Genomic DNA, 18,536 nt, shown 5'->3' on the forward strand with positions numbered 1-18,536 from the left:
CAAAGAAGGGAAGGACGTCGACACTTGGCAACCAGGCCATTAATTACCCAGGCAAATGTGGTCCCGAATGGACTGCTGCAAGTGAGTGCTTTCTCCAGAAGAAGGCACCAAGTCAATAGGCAGATGACCCAAAGGCTCTTATGTTTAGATTTCTATTCATTCCCTTTATTCTTGGGGAATGGAGTGGGGAAGACATACAACGGGGCTTACACTGGTTTCCCCCCCAACTGCCAGAGGGTCTTTGTCCAGCCAATTTTCTTTGTGCCTGTGTCTGTCAATAGTGGTCCTTGTTCTCTTCATGCTCCTAATGAATACCAATGAGGAATGATCTGTTACACCGCATTTATAAAGGGAGAATTACGATGAAATTCTCATGGGAATGTCATCTACACAGCGAAGCACAGGTAAAGAACTCTCAACTTTTTGAGAATATAGTCCCTGGGGTTAACATACAATTCTCAGGCCAGAATCTGTAATGAGTGGATTCACAAACCTAGTAAAGTTTTACTATAGTGGTTCTCCATTTCTTACAAGAATTGCCAGCAATGATGTTTAATTTCAGTACATTATATCCATCTATATGAACACGCTTATAAATGTGCATGTGTGGGTTTATGAGTATGTACATGTATTCTGTGTCACTAAGTATGTTTGCAAACATACATTACCGCATACTATGCATATTTGCACATCTTTGTCAAATTCTATAGGTTGGATATCATTTCCAAAAAATAATTCTTTATTCCTGAATAATATGTGTAGTTGAAACAGAACATAATGTTTATCCTCTATTAGAAAATACGGGAACATGCCTTGGTTTATTGGTCTGTGTGAGGTGCTGAGGCCTATCACAGTGGTGTCTCTGGAAATCCCATCGCTTGGGTGCCTGCGTCTCTGAAATAGTTTTTTTTGGTCCCAACTCTAAGCTCTGCTCTCCACAACTCTCTTCCTCTCATGGCCCTTTCCAATGGCTTCCCTGAAAACCAGAATAACCATAACTGTGTTGACTCTAGTTCCCAGTCAATCCACTGTGATCTCAACAGGCAGGGAGCAAGGATGGCTAAGAAAATTTTGGGAAAGAAGAGTAGGATAATGGGATATTGCCTCACAGATGTGAAAATATATTGTCAGACTTAGATCATTAATACAACATCCAAAAGAACAAAGAAAGGGGCAGAGCAAAGAACACAGTAGTTCACAAAGTACGTAGAAAACCAGCATACATAGTATGAGTCCAATTTAATGTAAAAATATTGATATGTATAAATAAAAAAGGTAATATGATTATCGCTGGGTGGTATGATTATGGGGTCTTGCTATTTCCTTTGCCTTACATTACTTTCATAAAAGGGAAAACCAAAGAACAGTAGAGAAAATTTAATGTCCAAAAGTAAATTACAAACTGGGAAAAATATTTGAAAACTATGAAACAATAGTTTAACAGCTGTAATATAGGAAAAATTGCCAAAAAGTTAATAGCAGAAAGATAGAAAATACAAAATTAACAAAGACATTGGGTTAAAATAATACACAAAAACAGTAAGCATAAGAAAGCTCAACCACATCAGCAATTACATAAAAAACTAAGACTTTAAGGTACAATTTCCTGAAATTAGCAAAGATGAAAAATAACCAATAGCAGGAAAAGTTCATGAGGAGCCAATCAGTTGGGTCTGCCCATACTTTGCTTTAAATGATACCACAGATCCAAATCCTTCATCTGAAATTTTTGAAGTTGTGCTTCAGACTTCAGAATTCTTTAGATTTATAAAAGAAAGAAGGTACATGTAATATATATTAAAAAGATCCTCCAGCCAGGTGGAGGCTGTATCCCATAATCAAGTATATTACTATTTCTAAGAGTGAGGTGTAAATACATGTGCTGCATCTCCTCACAACTAAGAACAAATTTACAACCTCTTTAAAACTAAAAAAACACAGAAAATCGAAACGACAGGGAAATTCAACAAAGAAATAAAAAAGAAATAATAAGCCAGAAAGGTAGGAGGGGCAGAGCCAGGACAGAGAGAAAGAGGAGCAGAGCAGCAGCTGTGGGCGGTGCTTGGTGGCAGCATGACTAGAGGTGGCATGGCTGGTGGGAGCGCAGTGGGAGGGTGTGGCTAGCAGTTGCTGTGGGGAAAAACACAGTCACACAGTTTAAACTCGAGAAGCAATCCCAGCCCCAAACCAGACCGTGTAGCTCACGGTTCCAGCACTGGGGGAAATAGAGCTGCATTGCTTCTGACTGTGAAAGCAAGTGGGGGCTGGGGTGGAGGAAGAAGCTACTAGTCTCAAAAAAGAGGCAGCTTGCTTAGTACGGGAAGAGGGAGAAGTGCCTGGAAAGGCGGTGACAAATGGCACTTTTCCTTCTCAGATCCCTCCCCAAAATACAGCACCAAAATGCAGTGAAATGGTCACCAGCACTAACGAATACCTAAGGCTCCGCCCCCTACAATGTAAGAGGTGTGACAGTCCCACCCAAATCACAGAGGCAATCACAGAAAGTTGTCATGTGGAGGAGACAGAGAAGTATGGCCTAGAAAGGGGGGGGGGAGATCAAGGTTCCTGTGACACAGCTAAGCATCAAGCAGATAGCATGCCTAACAGATGAGGAGATTGAGCTTAACAGATGCACAGTTTAAGGCATTGGTGATAAAGATGCTCACAGACTTGACAGCAAAAGTTACACAGGACAAGGAAAGAATGAAGGCTATCCCCACTGAAAAGAAGGAAAATCAATATGAAACAAGTGGTGAAGAGAAGGAAACCAGGGTTCAAATCAACAAATTGAAACATAAGGAAGAAGAAAACAGTCAACCAGTACAGAAGGAGGAAACAAGAATTTCAAAAAGTGAGGAGAGGCTTAGAAATCTCTGGGATAGCTATAAATGTGCCAACATCTGAATCATAGGGTTGCCAGAGGTGAAGAGGGAGAGCAAGAAATTGAAAAATTATGTGAAAAAATAATGAAGGACAACTTCCCTAATTTAGGGAAGGAAATAGACATACAAGTCCAGGAAGCACAGAGAATCCTAAACAAGCTAGACCCAAGAAGGACCACACCAAGACACATCATAATAAAAATGCCAAAAGTTAATGATAAAGAGAGAATCTTAAAAGCAGCAAGAGAGAAGGGAAGACTTACCTACAAAGGGGTACCTATAAGACTGTCAGCTGATTTCTCAAAAGTAACTTTACAGGCATGAAGGAACTGGCAGGAAAATATTCAAGGTGATGAAAAGCAAGGACCTACAACCAAGATTACTCTATCCAGCAAAGCTATCACTTAGAATGGAAAGGCAGAGAAAGTGCTTCCCAGACAAGGTAAAGCTGAAGGAGTTCATCAACACCAAGCCATTATTATATGAAATATTAAAGGGACTTAAGAAAAAAAGATCAAAACTATGAACATTAAAATGAAAGAAGTATCACAACTACCAACAACAGAAGCTAGGAAATGGAAACAAAGGCAAACTAAGCAGACAACTAGAGTGGGGACAGAATCAAAGGTATGGGGAGCATGTGGGAAGAGGTCATCTGGGAGGGGAAAGGAGGAAGAGGGAGGGAAATGTTGCAGGAATTAAGCATAGTAGGAGGGTACAGAAAGGAAAGGGGGATGTTGAGAAGAGCTTTATGCAAGACCCATGGACATGGACTAAGAGGGGGGTTGCTGGGTGGAGGGGAGCAAAGGGAAAAGAAATTGGAACAACTGTAACCGGATAATCAATAAATCAATAAAACATACACAAAAAGACATATTACTATTTCTCTAGTTAAACATGTAAATATTCAAAAGATGCGTAATAAATGAAAGACTAAAAACAACCCCATCTCTGTTGACAGTTTTGCCACAAAATAAGTTCAGGTCAGAATTTGTGATGAAATAAATCACAAAAAATTTATGTTTCTCAGAGCCTTTTAGATTTCAAAATTATTGATAATGAATTCTGAACTATTCAAACAATCTTTTAAAAAATCTGTTTGGCCACATAATTATAAACTTGGACTTCAATAAGTTCATACCTTTTGGCCAGCCTCTATGAGGAATTAAACAGAAATGCAGACAAAGTTATGCTCAAGGATGTTCACAATAATTTATAACAAAATGGGATCAGCATGAAAGTCCAACAACAAAGTAATGGCTATATTATGGGAGAGCCAAATAAAAGGATATTATATGGCCCTATAAATCATTTGGAGGAGGACACTTGATGACTCAGGAAAAGGCTCATTACTTATTCTGGAGTGAAAAATAATCAAGACAAAAATCTTCACATTTAATGGGATGTCAGTGAAAAATATATACTTATATTTGTAGAATAAAAGACTTGAAGAAAATACTCCAAAATATTAATACAGATTATAGTTAAATGATGGGATCATGGGTATATTTATTACCTTATTTATAATTGTAACTTTCTGTTTTTTAGAATAAGCATGTAATACTTCTTATAATTATTAAATAATAATAATAATAATTGTTATTATAATTATTAAAGCAATTTTTTTTACACAGGATTTATCTTACTCATCTAACTATTTATCTGAGGAGATTATATAACCCCTGGCAGGAGGCATATGTTCAACAAGTACGTATGGAGTGAATGGTTTTGCACTGTTCTCCCCGTCTTGTGGGAGTTTGGCTTATTGTACCAAAACCCTAAAGGAGATCACCATGCTGCCCAGCTCACAGGAGTGGTGCGAGGTTGGGTAACAGCTACTCTTCATGAGATCATGGCCATAACTTACTTGACACCTGCTGAAAAGCTCACCACAGGGAAGAAGAGCCCATCTGTGCTGAAATTCTCAAACATCCCCTGCACAGGCTGCCCATTGATACGGAAAGAGATGCTGGGCACTCCGAGGTCCAGGCAACAGCTCACCACGTCATCTGATTTCAGGAGGTGCTGGTTGATAGAGGCCACAGCTCTGGGAATGCGGCCTGGTGAGTGAAGAACAGGAAAAAGGCATGTGGGACTCCAGAAGAGACACTCACAGGCCACCACTGGGAGGTGGGAGGTATGAGGACATGCTGGTCTGGACATGCTATTGCATCTGAAATACAACCTTGCTTTCTGAAATGGATTGAGGTGAGCAATAAGAAATGACTTTCCTAGCTGGTGAGTGGGTGGTGTGAGATGGTATTAGTCTCAGAGGAAACTCTCAGGCTGCCAGGGATGAGAACCCACAAAAATTCAACCTGCTCAATGTGTGCTCAGATTTTGGTCTGATGTCTGAAATAATAAACAAACTGTCTCTGCTGGATGTGGGTCGTTGAGCGGGGGGGAGGGGGAGGTGGTGTGTGTGGTCTTTGAGTGGGGGTGGGGGTGGTGTGTGTGTGTGTGTGTGTTCATAAATGTCCTTGCTCTCTTCTATTGGGTTGCTCAAAAAGTTCATTTGTTTTTTTCCGTAAGATGGCTCTAGTAGTGCTTAGTTGTCTTTAACTTCATTTGAGACAATTTGGTTAGATTGTATTGTGACAGCTGTGATATCAGCATGTATTAAAAAAACTTATCAAAACTGGTTAATTTTTGTGTAGCCATTTTAATATTGAAGATGAAAGAAAATATGCAACATTTTTGTCATATTATTCTTTATTATTTCAATAAAGGTAAAAATGCAAATGAAACACAAAGGAAGATTTGTGCAGTGTATGGAGAAGGTGCTGTGACTGATCGCATGTGTCAAAAGTGGTTTCCGAAGTTTCATGCTGGAGATTTCTCTCTGGACAATGCTCCATGGTTGGGTAGACCAGTTGAAGTTGATAGAGATCAAATTGAGGAATTAAGTGAGAACAATTGACATTATACCATGCAGGAGATAGCTGATACACACAAAATATTCAAATCAATAAAGTTATTGGTGAAAATGAAAAATGTGTCTTTTATTTTCCGGAAAAAACTAAATAAACTTTTTGGCCAATTCAATATTTCTTCTAAACAATGTTCTGGCAAGCTTATCCACTGTTAATCTAGTCACTAAAGTTTCTGAAGTAACAAAAAAACAATAATAGCTTTGTCGTGGGTTATCATACATCAGGAACTCTTCTGACCACTCTACATAAAATAATTTATTCAAAACCCACAAGAACCTCATGACATTTTCATTTGACAGATGAGGAAAATTGAGCCCACATAGGTAAATGACTTGCCCAAAGTCACACAGTTATAAGTGACAGAACCAAGACTCAAGCCCAGGGAGTCTGGTTCTAGACATATCCCTTAACTGCCACACACTGCTACTGCCTATTGAGTGATACATAGCATATCAGTCATTCATTTCATCTCAAGCACAGGAATAATAATAGTGCCTTACAAATAATTCTTGATAGTATCATGTGGGTATCACTATACCCATTTTACAGATGTAAAAGCTGAGCCTCAAGTAAAATCACAGGTCCATGGTCATGTAGCAGGTAAAGACTTGGGATTTGAACTCATCTCTCTGTGACTTCAAGACCTCTCCCCACCCTCACCCACATGCTCTCTTATTACAGAGTAATTGGAAGGATAAACACCTTTAAGTGTGGTGTAGGACTCTTCTAAATTGTTAGGAGCCTTGAAAACCCTCACAGAGGTAGATATGGCCACGTTAGTGCTGGATGCAGGAACTGTCAAAGTCAGGAACAGCAGGGTCACCTAGCCATCACACTGTGCAACAGAGTTTATTTGTTTTAAAGGATTTTACTACCTCAGATAGGCAAAGAAACATTGTCACTTGTACTCTGTATTGGTGACTTCTTTTGTGTTGTTGCATATATTTTTCATAAGATGACTTGTCATTTCCTGACCTAACCTAGTGAGATAATCACCTCTCACTTTTCTGTCACCCCATCCTGAAAGTTCTAAAAGTAAATAATCCTAACCACTCCCCCCATCTCCCAATAGGGTTATAGTTCTATTGGGAAGACTGCAAAGAAGTGGCAGAAAAATTTATGAAATTTATGTTGTTTTTGATTACAGCAGTAATACATGTTCATTATAAATGTTCATCATAGATATAAAAAAGTATAAATAAGGGGAAAAATGTAATAAAAAATGCTCCTATTCTTTCAAATATATACTTTTCACCCAAACTGAGATATTATAGGTTTAATAACTTGTTTATATTACTTATCAGATTACAAACATTTATAATAAAACAGTAATTAAAAACTGAGTTTTAATGATTTTAGAATATATCATGAAAGGGCACATTTTAAAAATCCCCTTGTGATGTGTATGGGAGTTTATAAATTTTATACATGTATCTATGTTATGTAATATTTCTATTCTCAGCTTAGAACTATTTAAACTTTTGATTATTTAATGTTTTATTGTGATTACTGTATATTAGTGGTCATTGCTATTTAAGTAATAGATTCTAAACTATGTAGTAGATTTTAAAACAGTAAAACTACTATACACTCATTAATAAAAAAAAATTAGGTGCCCCCCGCCCCCGGTTATTTTAGGTGATTGACAAAACCATGGTGTATATGCCCCAACCTTCCACAAACAGGAATGAGGCCAGACACAGCTCTGGGGTCTGGGGATCATAGACAGAATGCCCAGTTCCTGCCCTTAGGAAGCCCATGGTCCAGTGTGAAATAAACATTCAAATAAAGAATTACAATTCTGTGGCAGCATTGGGATAAAGGAGATGAATTGTAGAGGCAGAGGATATCAAGTTGACTTGAAGAACGAAAGGTTCACTAGATAAAGGAGAAAGAAGAGGGCATTCCAGACCAAATGAATGGCTTATGGAAAAGGAGTATGTGGCAGACAGTGAGTCCTGACTTACCATGGTTGGCAGCTTCTTGGAAATGGGGACTTTAATGAAATGACATGTAAAGAAACCAATTTTCCCTAACATCAGTGTCTAAACTGCCCCAGTCTGAGCGAGTGTGGGTGTGTGTAGCCTCAGCTGGACGGGCGTCCTGTCCAGGGTGGGCACCACCTGTGTCCCGAGCTGCTGGATAATTAGTCTCTGGCCACCTGCAACCCTGAACTGGAATAAATGGGTTGGAAAATCATGATCTTGTTTTCATTAATCTTTCTTATGTGTGTGTATAGCTCACATTTATTGCAATGTTTAATATTTTAGGAGTGTTTACCTAGAAGTTTGATAATTTTTTGTGACCAGAAATATGCTGTAGGAACTTAACTCTTGTTTATATCAACTAGCCTATGGTGAAATTCATCTCATTTATCGAGTGAACCTTTCATTCTTCAAGTCAACTCATCTGCTGCTCCAAGCCAACTTGATATCCTCTACCTCTAGAAGTCACCTCCTTTATACTGATCTTTGGGATATGGAAGGAAACAGGAATACATGGAGAAAACCCACACAGACATGGGAAGAACATGCAAACTCCACATAGACAGTGGCCCCAGCTGAGAGTCATTTTTTTTCTCATCAACAATGTAACAGAATTGGAGGACTTGCTGTATTTGCAGAGTGGCTCTAGTTTGGTGAGGCTGGGATGTGGGTAGTAGTGAGGGCCAGAGGAGATGTGGTGGGGACAAAGCTGAACTGGAACCTAGAACATGGACTCCCTGCCCCACACCAGCTCATAACAAATTCAGGGCATATTGGCAAATGAGCATGGATGGCCTCAGACTGTTTCTGCAACTTTATACCTCATTTCATTACTAAGAATGAGGAGCAAGCTCCTCATGGTAGGCCCTCGAGTCAACATTATTTAAACCAGAACAAATCTAAGCCAAACTGAAAAAGTGTGTAGGTTTGACCCCTTTCCTATTTCTGTTTGAGGAGATTAAACACTTTTAGAGTCTCTTATGGAGGTTAGAGATCCAGGTCCCAGAATCTCTGCTTCCTTATCATATTCAAGTCTGTCATGAAAGGAATCTGTGACATTAAAACTCAGCAAACCTTGCGATATTGTCTCATTCTTAAGATTCCTTATTTTCCCATTAAAAAAACCCAATGTTTCTGCTTCAATTGTTTCTTTTTCAATCAGTTTAGCTACTGGAAAATATTACTGCAGTCATGTGAACAAAGCCCAAGAGATTTCTGTGAGTCCGGGAAAAGCAAAAACTAATTGAAACACCAGGTTGGACAACTACCTTTAACAGTACCCAGATTCTAACTGGATAAAAATACAAATTAGAAGGACCTTTACCTTTCTGAGATCATATCAACTAGGACAAAACTGTGTTGAACTGTGATTCGAGGGTACCCTCTTCCCACACCCCCAGAGTGCACTGTTGGCTTCTATGCCCCTCTGAGCCGTGGCCAGTGAAGATCAAGAGGAACTTTCACAGGGGATGCTCTTCATCTAAGCATTGCTTTGATGCCACCAGAGGCTGAGCTTCGAGCTTTATTTACCCTTTAGCACACCACAGTTGCCAGCGCCTTTCTGAGGAACAACGGCTGGGAGAATCTTCTCTGCCCAGCTTACTTTCTCTGTTTAAAACCACCACAGGGATGAGCGATTATGTCCTTGTGGAAACGACATTGCCTTTTACCTCCTTATTCTAAGGGACTGGAGACTGGATGCCAAGGAGAGTTGCTGTCAGAATATGTGCTAAGATCAGCTACAGACAAACTGAAATCATAGTCTGAGCCTATATTTAAAACACAACGAAGAATACAGAGTTGGGACCAACATTATCTAGAACCTAAAGGGAGACTGTTGCTCATCAGTGGATAGAAGGCATATACTTAGTAAGTACTTAGAGCAATGTAATGGGACGTCTATTTGAACAAAATGTCCATTTCATATAATACTCATGTTATAAAAGGTCATCTGATAAAGTATACCTAGTTTAAAAACGTGAATAGCGTGAAGATTTTGAAACTAGAAAATGATGAAATTATGAGATTGCTTTTGTGTACTCTTTTATAAATCCACTCTCATCTAGGAGAAGCAATTGCTACCCTTGGGAGGGCTTTCAAGGCTCCAAATGATTTGGAAGGGTCCTGTACCCCACATTTAAACAAGGTGTATGTCCTTCCAATTGCTCCATAATGAGGTGGCATGGGGTGGGGGTAGGGAATAGTCTCAGAGACACAGAGGACTAAGTCTGAATTCAAATCTCTAGTCTACCTGCTATATGAACCTGGACCTGTGATTTTACCAAAAAAAGAAATCAGCTTCTACATCTGTAAAATGGGTACAGTGGTGTCCACACAATGCTGTCAAGAATTGTTTGTAAGGTACTATATTATTCCTATGCTTTTGATGAAATGAATGATTAGTATGCTATATACAACAGAGAGGAAGTAGTGTGTAGTGGTTAAGGGATATGTCTAGAACAAGAGTCCTTGGCTCTGAGTCTTGGTTCTGTCACATACTAACTGTGTGACCTTGGGCAAGTCACTTACCTTTGTGAACTCAATTTTTCTCATCTGTCAAATGAAAATACTAATGTCATAAGGTTGTTGTGAATTTTGAATAAATTATTCCATGTAGAGTGATTAGAAGAGTGCCTGATGTATGGCAACCCACGACAAATGCTATTATTATTGTTTTTGTTACTCCAGAAACTTTAATTACTAGGCTAACAGTAGATGAGCTTAACAAACATTGTAGGAATATATTATGTTTGTCATGACATTAGGAAGAAATAACAATATGGAGAAAAGTAACATTGAGGAATGAGTGCAAAAAGTGATTAAAAAATCACTGTACAATATAATCAATAAAATATACTTAAAAAGTCACTGTATTGAGTTCTTGAAATTATTAAGTCTACTGAATAATAGTGCTGAAAAATAGTCACTTTCAAATATGTTTAATATGTTTAACATTGTATAGAGTAATGGACAAAAAACGTGTTAGCAAGAAAAAACCAAGTTTTTGCAGAGAGTGTTACTAAGTTGTCTCAACTACTTTTCCAGATATTAGGAACTCTGAGTAACCCTAGGGACCACCCACTGAGATAGGTGGGGAGGTCCCCTGGCCTCTGCTGGTCCGAAGAAACCCCTGACTGATTGGTTCAGGTCCACCTAGAAGTCCCAGGAAGGTCAGAAAGGCCATTCCTAACCTAGCATTTTAAGAAAAGGGAAAGGGCCACTTTATCATCAGCTGCACATCTGCCAATTAACCTAAGGATATATTACTGCAGGATTTAGTCTATTCTGATGAGTAATGTAGGCAACTGGAAACACTGATGCTCAGCATTTCTATCACCCCAGGCACTGCAGAGCTTGGCATTATGACATAAACACAAACACTCAGGCATTTGGAAAGAGAGAGGATCCAAATGTGTAAAAGTGTTGGTGTTCTACAGACCTCGGATCCTCTCCACATGGCACTGGGGCTGGAAAGGTCTCAGTCACAGTGGGATGTGTTTTGATACACAAACAAGTACTCTGTAACTCATCTCTGTAGGGAGATAGGTAAAGACCCTCTTACATAAATGACTGTAGAGACAAATTATCTTGATGAGTCAGAAATCGTACTAAATCAGGAGGCACAATTTTACTCCATTCATTCACTTTCTGTTATCACTTATCTCTTGGGAAGGTAAATTCCTCTGTGCCTTCCAATTTTGCAAGGAAAAAAGTTGTTAGAAGGGAAGGGCAGGTGTCATTTCCTCCTGTGGAACTGCTCCCTAGCCAGTAACGTACTCTAGGTTGCCCTGAGCTCAACTCTCCTCCAAATGTAGATCGGAAAGACTACATGAAGGCCATGCCAGGAGAGGGAAAGCGATGCCATGACCAGAAAAGAGCCATCCCTTGCAAAGGAAAACCACAGCAGCTGAGCTGACCCAGGGTGCTGTAAGAGAGGGTTGGGCAGGGCTGAGAAGGGAGATATTTGTATAGTGGATGCTTGAAGGTGAATTCACAGGCTTCTGTGGTGCAATGAACCTATTAAGGCTGCCCTCCCACCAGAGAGAAAAAGCTCATTGATAATGTCAGGATGTCACTGTGAAACTTCCTTTTCCATTCAGCATGGGACTTGGGTTCTTTATCCCCTTGGGACAGGGCTACTTTTTGGGTCTTGAGTAAAGTCCCCAGGACTCTGGACTTGGTCTTTTTGAGTACAGTGGACTTCACAGACAATGAGGGAAGGAAAAAATCATATTTACTGGGTATCTAGTGTGTGTCAAGAACTTCATGTCACTTATTGAATTTAACTTCCACAAGAGCCATATAGCACATCTTCGTTTAATCTGAGGAAATCAAGTCTCTGAGAGGTTAAATTTAAAAAAAAAAAAAGGAAAAAAACCCAGTCATTGGAGGCACTGAGATTCAAACCCGGGCATAAGTCCAAAGCCATGCTGTTTCTTCTTGACTCTTTCCAATGACAAAGCATGGGAGGCACTGCGCTCCCTTCCAACGACTGCAGCACCTCTACTGTGCTTTAGTAAGCACATTAAAGACCAGCCCAGGGCAGTGGCTTAATTTATGCACACGTGTAAGTTTCAAGTTAATGAACCTGTGCATTTGTATCTCAAGGAAAAGGAGAAAAATTGTCCAATGTTTCTCCCTCGCCACTCTCCATTCCTTCCTATAGCAGGTAAGCTGGAGTGTCATTTCCATTTTATTTCTTCATCAGACCATTACCTTTTCATCAGAGAGTCTGAAATTCACTGCTGCCCTGGTGGGAGTCATTAATGAAACCTTACTTCATCAGTTGGTGCACATGCTGATGTACCTACCTGCGGTGCCTTCTGGGAGATGCATGCTCCCTGTACCAGTTGGACAGTTCAGAATAATGCCAAGACCCAAGGAAGCTTTGCATTTCAGTCAGCATGAAAATTATAAATCTTCGGGGCACTAGTTTCCCCACATCTCCTCAGGCACTGAAGACTGAGAGGTGAAGCCCCCTAAATGTACCTCTATTACTAAGTGTGGGTAGTGTTCAGAGAGCCATCACAGCTTCTGGAAAGCTGTCCCAAGCCTCCTTCCCCTGCCTCCAGTCATAAGAGGCACTGCTGGTGATAACCAGCGCGGGCACCTTCACCTTCCTGGTCTTCAGAGGAAGCAGGACGAGAGGGATGAGGGGAGCACTGTCTACTCCTGGAATGACACACAATTAGGCAGATGTTCAGGTCCTCAGTGCACAGACAGTAGCCCTCTCTGGACACACAATGAGTGGGTTCTCTGCTTCCCGATGGATTGACGTGTTCATTGTGCAAATTTTACAAAGGGATATACTAGCGTCCTGTGCAGTGCTGTGAAGTCTGGAAAAGACTGAACAATTTTTTTTCTTTGAGTATGGTTATTTCCCTTTGCAAAGAGGATCCAATTTTCTTTATCCGAGGGTGTAGGTGTGTTTCATATTTCCTTAACCAATCCCCATGCAGTGTTCTCCTCTGGTGTAGACTGGGATCTAGAAAATACTCTTGAACTGTGGTCATGAGATGGTGGGAGATGAGCAGCCATCAGAAAGCAGTGGGATAATAATTTTCTCAAGTCCATCCACTTCATTTCTTCATAGATTCAATTCTACTAAACTCAGGAACTGTGGATGTGTGTGAGCACAATGATTTTCTTCTCAAATTGCTTCCCCAGAGACAGCCTCCTGAGAACCTTATGACATCCGATGCTAACCTAAGCTAAATGCTACTACGATGCAGCCCCACACTGGGTGGCTCCATACTGGGGCACTGACAACCAAGAAGGGAAGACCCACCCCTCTCCCCATGAAGATGGATCTAGGGAAGGTTAGGTTGGGAGCATAAGTGAACAACAGGACAAGACTTTCACTCACTCTATCCCATCCTGCTGTTTTGCATCTCCTTTTGTCTGTCCCACGTTGTCCCTCAGACATGGAAAACATGGACAGAGAAAAGGCTTCCTTTTTCTTCCCACAAATAACCCAGGAAAAATAAGTATATAAATAAGTTTACACCATTCCTACAAATTAAAAATTGTTTAAAATGAACATAAAACAGCACACACACCCACAACCCATAATGGCTAATTGAAAATAAAGACCAGCGGCAAGAAGCATTTCATCAGGACCTGAGTTAATGGTTCCAGCCTGAAAGTCAAGGGAAGAAGGATATGATGGGGTCCCAGGTACAAAACAAAACAGGCAGGTTTGCACTCAGAGTCAGACTTTTCCCTCCTACTGGATTTCAGGTAGAATGTGTGCCACGGTTCCTTATGTAAGAGGCACGCAGCACAATGCTTATGTAAGAGGTTTCCATAAGGGACACGACTGCAGGTTTTGAGTGCAGATAACACACGCTGTGGACAACGGACAGCAGAAGTAGAGCACTTGTTCTGGTATGAAGGCACGAGTGTTCTTGCATGTTCACTCCGACAGAAGCCGACCCATTCCTGCACAGGCACGGGCTGTGGACATGCTTGGCGAAAACAATGTGCATCTGTAAAAGAGGAAGCTTTGGCCCTGGCCAGGTAGCTCGGTTGGTGGAGTGTTGTCCTGATATAATACAGTTTGGGTTTGATCTCCAACTAGGGCACACACAGGAATCAACCAATGAATGCATAAATAAGTGAAACAGCAAATTGAAGTTTCTCTCTCTCTCCTTCCCTCCCTCCTTCTGTCACTAAAAAAAAAGAAGAAAGGAAGCTTCAGATTCTTTTTAACAGATCAGCCTCTACTATGTGTCAGGCACAGAGCCAGATGTTTTATTAAGTGTATTATGAAGCAACATGCTGCACTGACAAGATCATGGACTCGTAGTCAGATCTGGATCCTTCCCAGTGAGACTGTGAATAAATTACTTAAATATTGTTGTGCCTCAGTTTCCACACCTGTAACATGAAGTCAATATTATCTTTCTTAAGGGGTCATTGTAAGAATAAAACAAAAGAAAACATGTACAAAGGGTAGGTAGCTCACGGCGCAGTAAACAGATGCTGAGTCTCTTTCTCCTTCCCCGTCTGCCCAAATAACCCTAAAATCCTCTGTAAGTAGTATTGTATAGATATAGATGCTGAGCTTGTGAAAAGTGAAGTGATGTGTAGTAGATCATGCAGCTGGAAGTGCCAGAGTCATGGTTCAAAAGCAGGAGGGTCTCATTTCAAACCTAATGCTCTTCCTACCTAAACTTCTAACTAGTTTATACTCAGGTCTGTATCATTTATACAGAAAGTGACCATTTCAGCTCAAACAATTCAAGCCTGAATCACCCTCATTAAGAGATAAGGGGCCTAAACTTTGGCAAGGTACTCACCTGACCAAAGGTGAAGTCCATCAAAGCCATAGGAATACAGGTCATCCCCGACACCATTGCCTCCCCATCCTTCTCCGCCTCCGGGGTATGGAGCATAGCCTGAGGAAGAGGCCCAACCCACCCGCAGGTGTGTGGGTTCCGCTGTCAGGAAGGGGTCCACTTGGTCGATAATGAGCTCGAAGTACCACTTTTTGTACTGTGCTGAACCTTCAGCGACACCCAGGAAGATGTTTGGCCGAATACTGAAATTAAACATGGAACAGGTGGCATTTACTGACTCTTAAAAACTGAGAAAGCAAACTGAACCAGACCAGAGGCGGCACTGGCCCAATTGCACCAAAGGCAGGAGCAGTTTTGTGGTTTTTGCATTGTTCTAAAGTAGAAAAAGTTTGAGCCTCCAACACTTGATCAACACCTTATTAGGAAGGTGTCAGGACAACATTAATTCCATTACAAAATACAGAGGCCCTTGCTCTCTTTAAACGTTCCATTCAAGGTCACCAATACTGATTGACGTCAGCCACAGGGAAAGATGTTGAAGATGTCACACAGAGCTGCATGATTACAAACCCTCATTTCTTGTTGTAAGTGAAAGAAATGACTTGTTCTATCTTCTGCTGAATTGGTTGAATCACCCCTATTTTCATAACAGCAGCTTTGTCACCCCGGCATTATTAATAACAATGGCCTTTTGAAAGCATTAAGAAGTCACAGTAGAAAACATACAGAGAAGACAAATACTGCATAACATTACTTACATGTGGAATAAAAAAAAAGTTGAACTCATTAAAACACAATGGAAAAGTGGTTGCCAGGGCTTGGGCTGTGGGAGATGGGGAGCAGGGGGAATAGGAAGAGGTGGTAAAAGGGTACAAAATTTTAGTTATAAGATAAATAAGGTCTGAGAATCTAATGTATAACATGGTGACAATAGCTGATGGCATTGTATTGCATACCTAAAATTTGCTAAGAGAGAACTTAAATGTTCTCATCAAAAAAAAAAAAAAAAAGAAAGGTGATGGATGTGTTAACTCTAGGGGGAGAATCCTTTCACAATCTGTATGTATATTGAATCATCACTTTGTACACTTTATTGTTTATTTTGTTTTTTATAATTTATTTATTTATTTTTTTGAGAGAGGGAAAAGGAGAAAGAGAGGGAGAGAAACATCACTATGTGGTTATCTCTCACTTGCGCCCCCACCTGGGGACCTGATGTGCAACCTAGTCACGTGCCCTGACTGGGAATCGAACCTGCGACACTTGTCTCGCAGGCCAACACTCAATCCACTGAGCCACAGCAGCCAGGACTTTGTACACTTTAAACATCTTACCATATTGCTGGTCAATTATACTTTAATAAAGCTGAAAAAAAATTCAGGAAAAGGCATGGAGGAAGAAGTCACTCTTAGGCAATCTTGTTAAGGGCTAAAGGTTTCAATGTATCTAGCAAAATGGCTAAGAGCTTGGGACAAAACTCTTGGGCATTTTTCTGGGCTGGGCCAATGTTCCATTTTGCATGGGCAGGGAGAAACCAGCCTGGTACCAAGGAGAAAAACAGTTTGTATGGATGGCCCGGGTCTGCTGACTGCTTGATACTTCAGCGGGGAGGTTCTCCTCTCACCATTGTATATAGATTAGCAAGTGGGCCATCGTGGAGAGTTACTACAGAACTAGGCCTGCCTGGTCCAGGCTCTGAGTTCACATGACTCTCATGTGGCCACATGTATGGACTGGCTGCCTAGGGTTTTACGTGGGCCCATACTTTCCACCCTGATCTTTACAGAGAGTCCGGGGGAAATGGCCATATGCCAGAGGATACAGTTAGTTATAGTATCCACATGGGACATCTGATCTATAAGAAATTTTTAGAAAAGAAGTTGGTATATCAAAATAAAAGGGTACAAGATAGAGCTGTATTGATGTTTAAAGTAAAATGCAGTAGATCACTTCTGGCCAAATTCTTCAGCCCTTGGGTGGTACATCTGCATCGCCCTTGGGCTCTTCAGGAGAAAGGGCTGAGAAACTCGGCTAAAGGGGCTGTAATACAAGGCCCTGAAAAAGTACCCATTTGCCTGCTTTCATCTTATGTGCTGGAATCATCATGGAAATGGTGGTGGGGTGGGTGGGTGGCTTTGGAGATCAGGTCAGTCCTCTTCCTTCCCTGTTTGGAGACAAGACACCCCTTTTGGAGTAATGATGGTGGCCTTACCTTGTCACATCATTAATTAGCCGTGTCTGCAGGAGCAAGTTTCTCCGGGGCAGCAAGTTGTCACAGATCAGGTTCTGGTTGGTTCTCACTGCGACCCCATTGCAGAGACAGAGGGAGCACAGCACGTCCAGAACCTGCGGGAAGACACACCCACCAAGCCTTAGGATGACTGCCAGGACACAGGAGAGAAATAGGCTTGCTGTGGGCGGAGACTGGGTAACAGGTGGAACAATGACCTGTTCAGAGACAAGGAAGCCTCATCTCTACCACCAGGCAAAAATGAATAATGCTCCAGAGCCTTTTGCCTCGTGGGAAATGAGACTGGGCTGCCTCCCAGCCCTTCTGCCCTGGTCTTGTGCACTTTCCTACAGGCTGCACATTTGCGGTTAGGTCTGTTACAGTGGGTTAGAGTCTGGGCTCTGAGGATATACTGCCTAGGTTATATCCCATCCCAAGCCAGGACTAGGGCGAGGTGAGGTGTGAGTAGGGGATGAGTAGGGGCATGGGCTGGAACGCCCTTTGTTGGCCACAGGCTGAAGCCCATGCTCTCCTCTGCACCACGGTCAGTAGACACCCATACAGCTTTTCATGAAAGGCACTCAGATTCCCATGCGGTTAAGATCCCTCACACAAAGCAGGCTTGGAGTCCTCTTGTGGGTCAGGTAGAGGTGATAGTAGGGCAGGTTCTGGTTCATGGATCTCTCACTGTGACATGATCAAATCTCCTCAAGATACCCTTATAGTCCTAGAAATCTGTATTCAAAAGCATTTCACCTGCTCTACTTCTCTCCTCTAGAATGACGTCAAACTTGCAAGAGCACAGGTGGCCCCTGAGTCTGTGAGACCAGCTACCAGCTTCTGTCCCTTTGCTTTGTCAGCTGCCCTAGAAATGGGCACAGCCCCTGGTCTTCTCCACCATGTGCTGCCCTCACCCACCCTGACTCCTTGTGCATCATCCTCTCTCATTCCAAATTCTGCGTTCCTGCCCTGGCAGAGCACACTGTGCTGGGCGAGGCCCTGCCCCTGCCACTCCCCTACTGAAAGGGCTGTGTGAACAGCAGTGATCAGTAACCGCCAAGAGTGTGGCAGCTGTGCCGACAAGGAGGCAGGTGGCCAGCCGCATTCGGTCTTCCAAAGTGGCCTCCAAACACTCAGTGCTTTGTGGGGTTGGATGGCTTCAGGTTGCTGGTAAAATTTGTATCCATAGTTCTCCCAAACCAGTT

General features: G+C 41.6%; 1 protein-coding gene across 1 annotated transcript in view; it reads right to left on the minus strand.

Annotated features, from left to right (window-relative positions):
- Positions 1–18,536, minus strand: part of RYR3 (ryanodine receptor 3) — a 360,864-nt gene that overhangs the window by 218,523 nt on the left and 123,805 nt on the right. The window contains exons 17-19 of the mRNA XM_090268335.1: positions 17,314–17,447; positions 15,102–15,343; positions 4,750–4,942 (exon numbers count right to left, since the gene is read on the minus strand). Of these exons, the coding sequence (XP_090124461.1) occupies positions 4,750–4,942; positions 15,102–15,343; positions 17,314–17,447 (569 nt within the window). The remainder of the gene's footprint in view (positions 1–4,749; positions 4,943–15,101; positions 15,344–17,313; positions 17,448–18,536) is intronic.

The sequence above is a fragment of the Furipterus horrens genome, unplaced genomic scaffold (genome assembly GCF_987537825.1).
Source record: "Furipterus horrens unplaced genomic scaffold, mFurHor1.1.pri manual_scaffold_3, whole genome shotgun sequence".
NCBI classification, from domain to species: Eukaryota; Metazoa; Chordata; class Mammalia; order Chiroptera; family Furipteridae; genus Furipterus; species Furipterus horrens.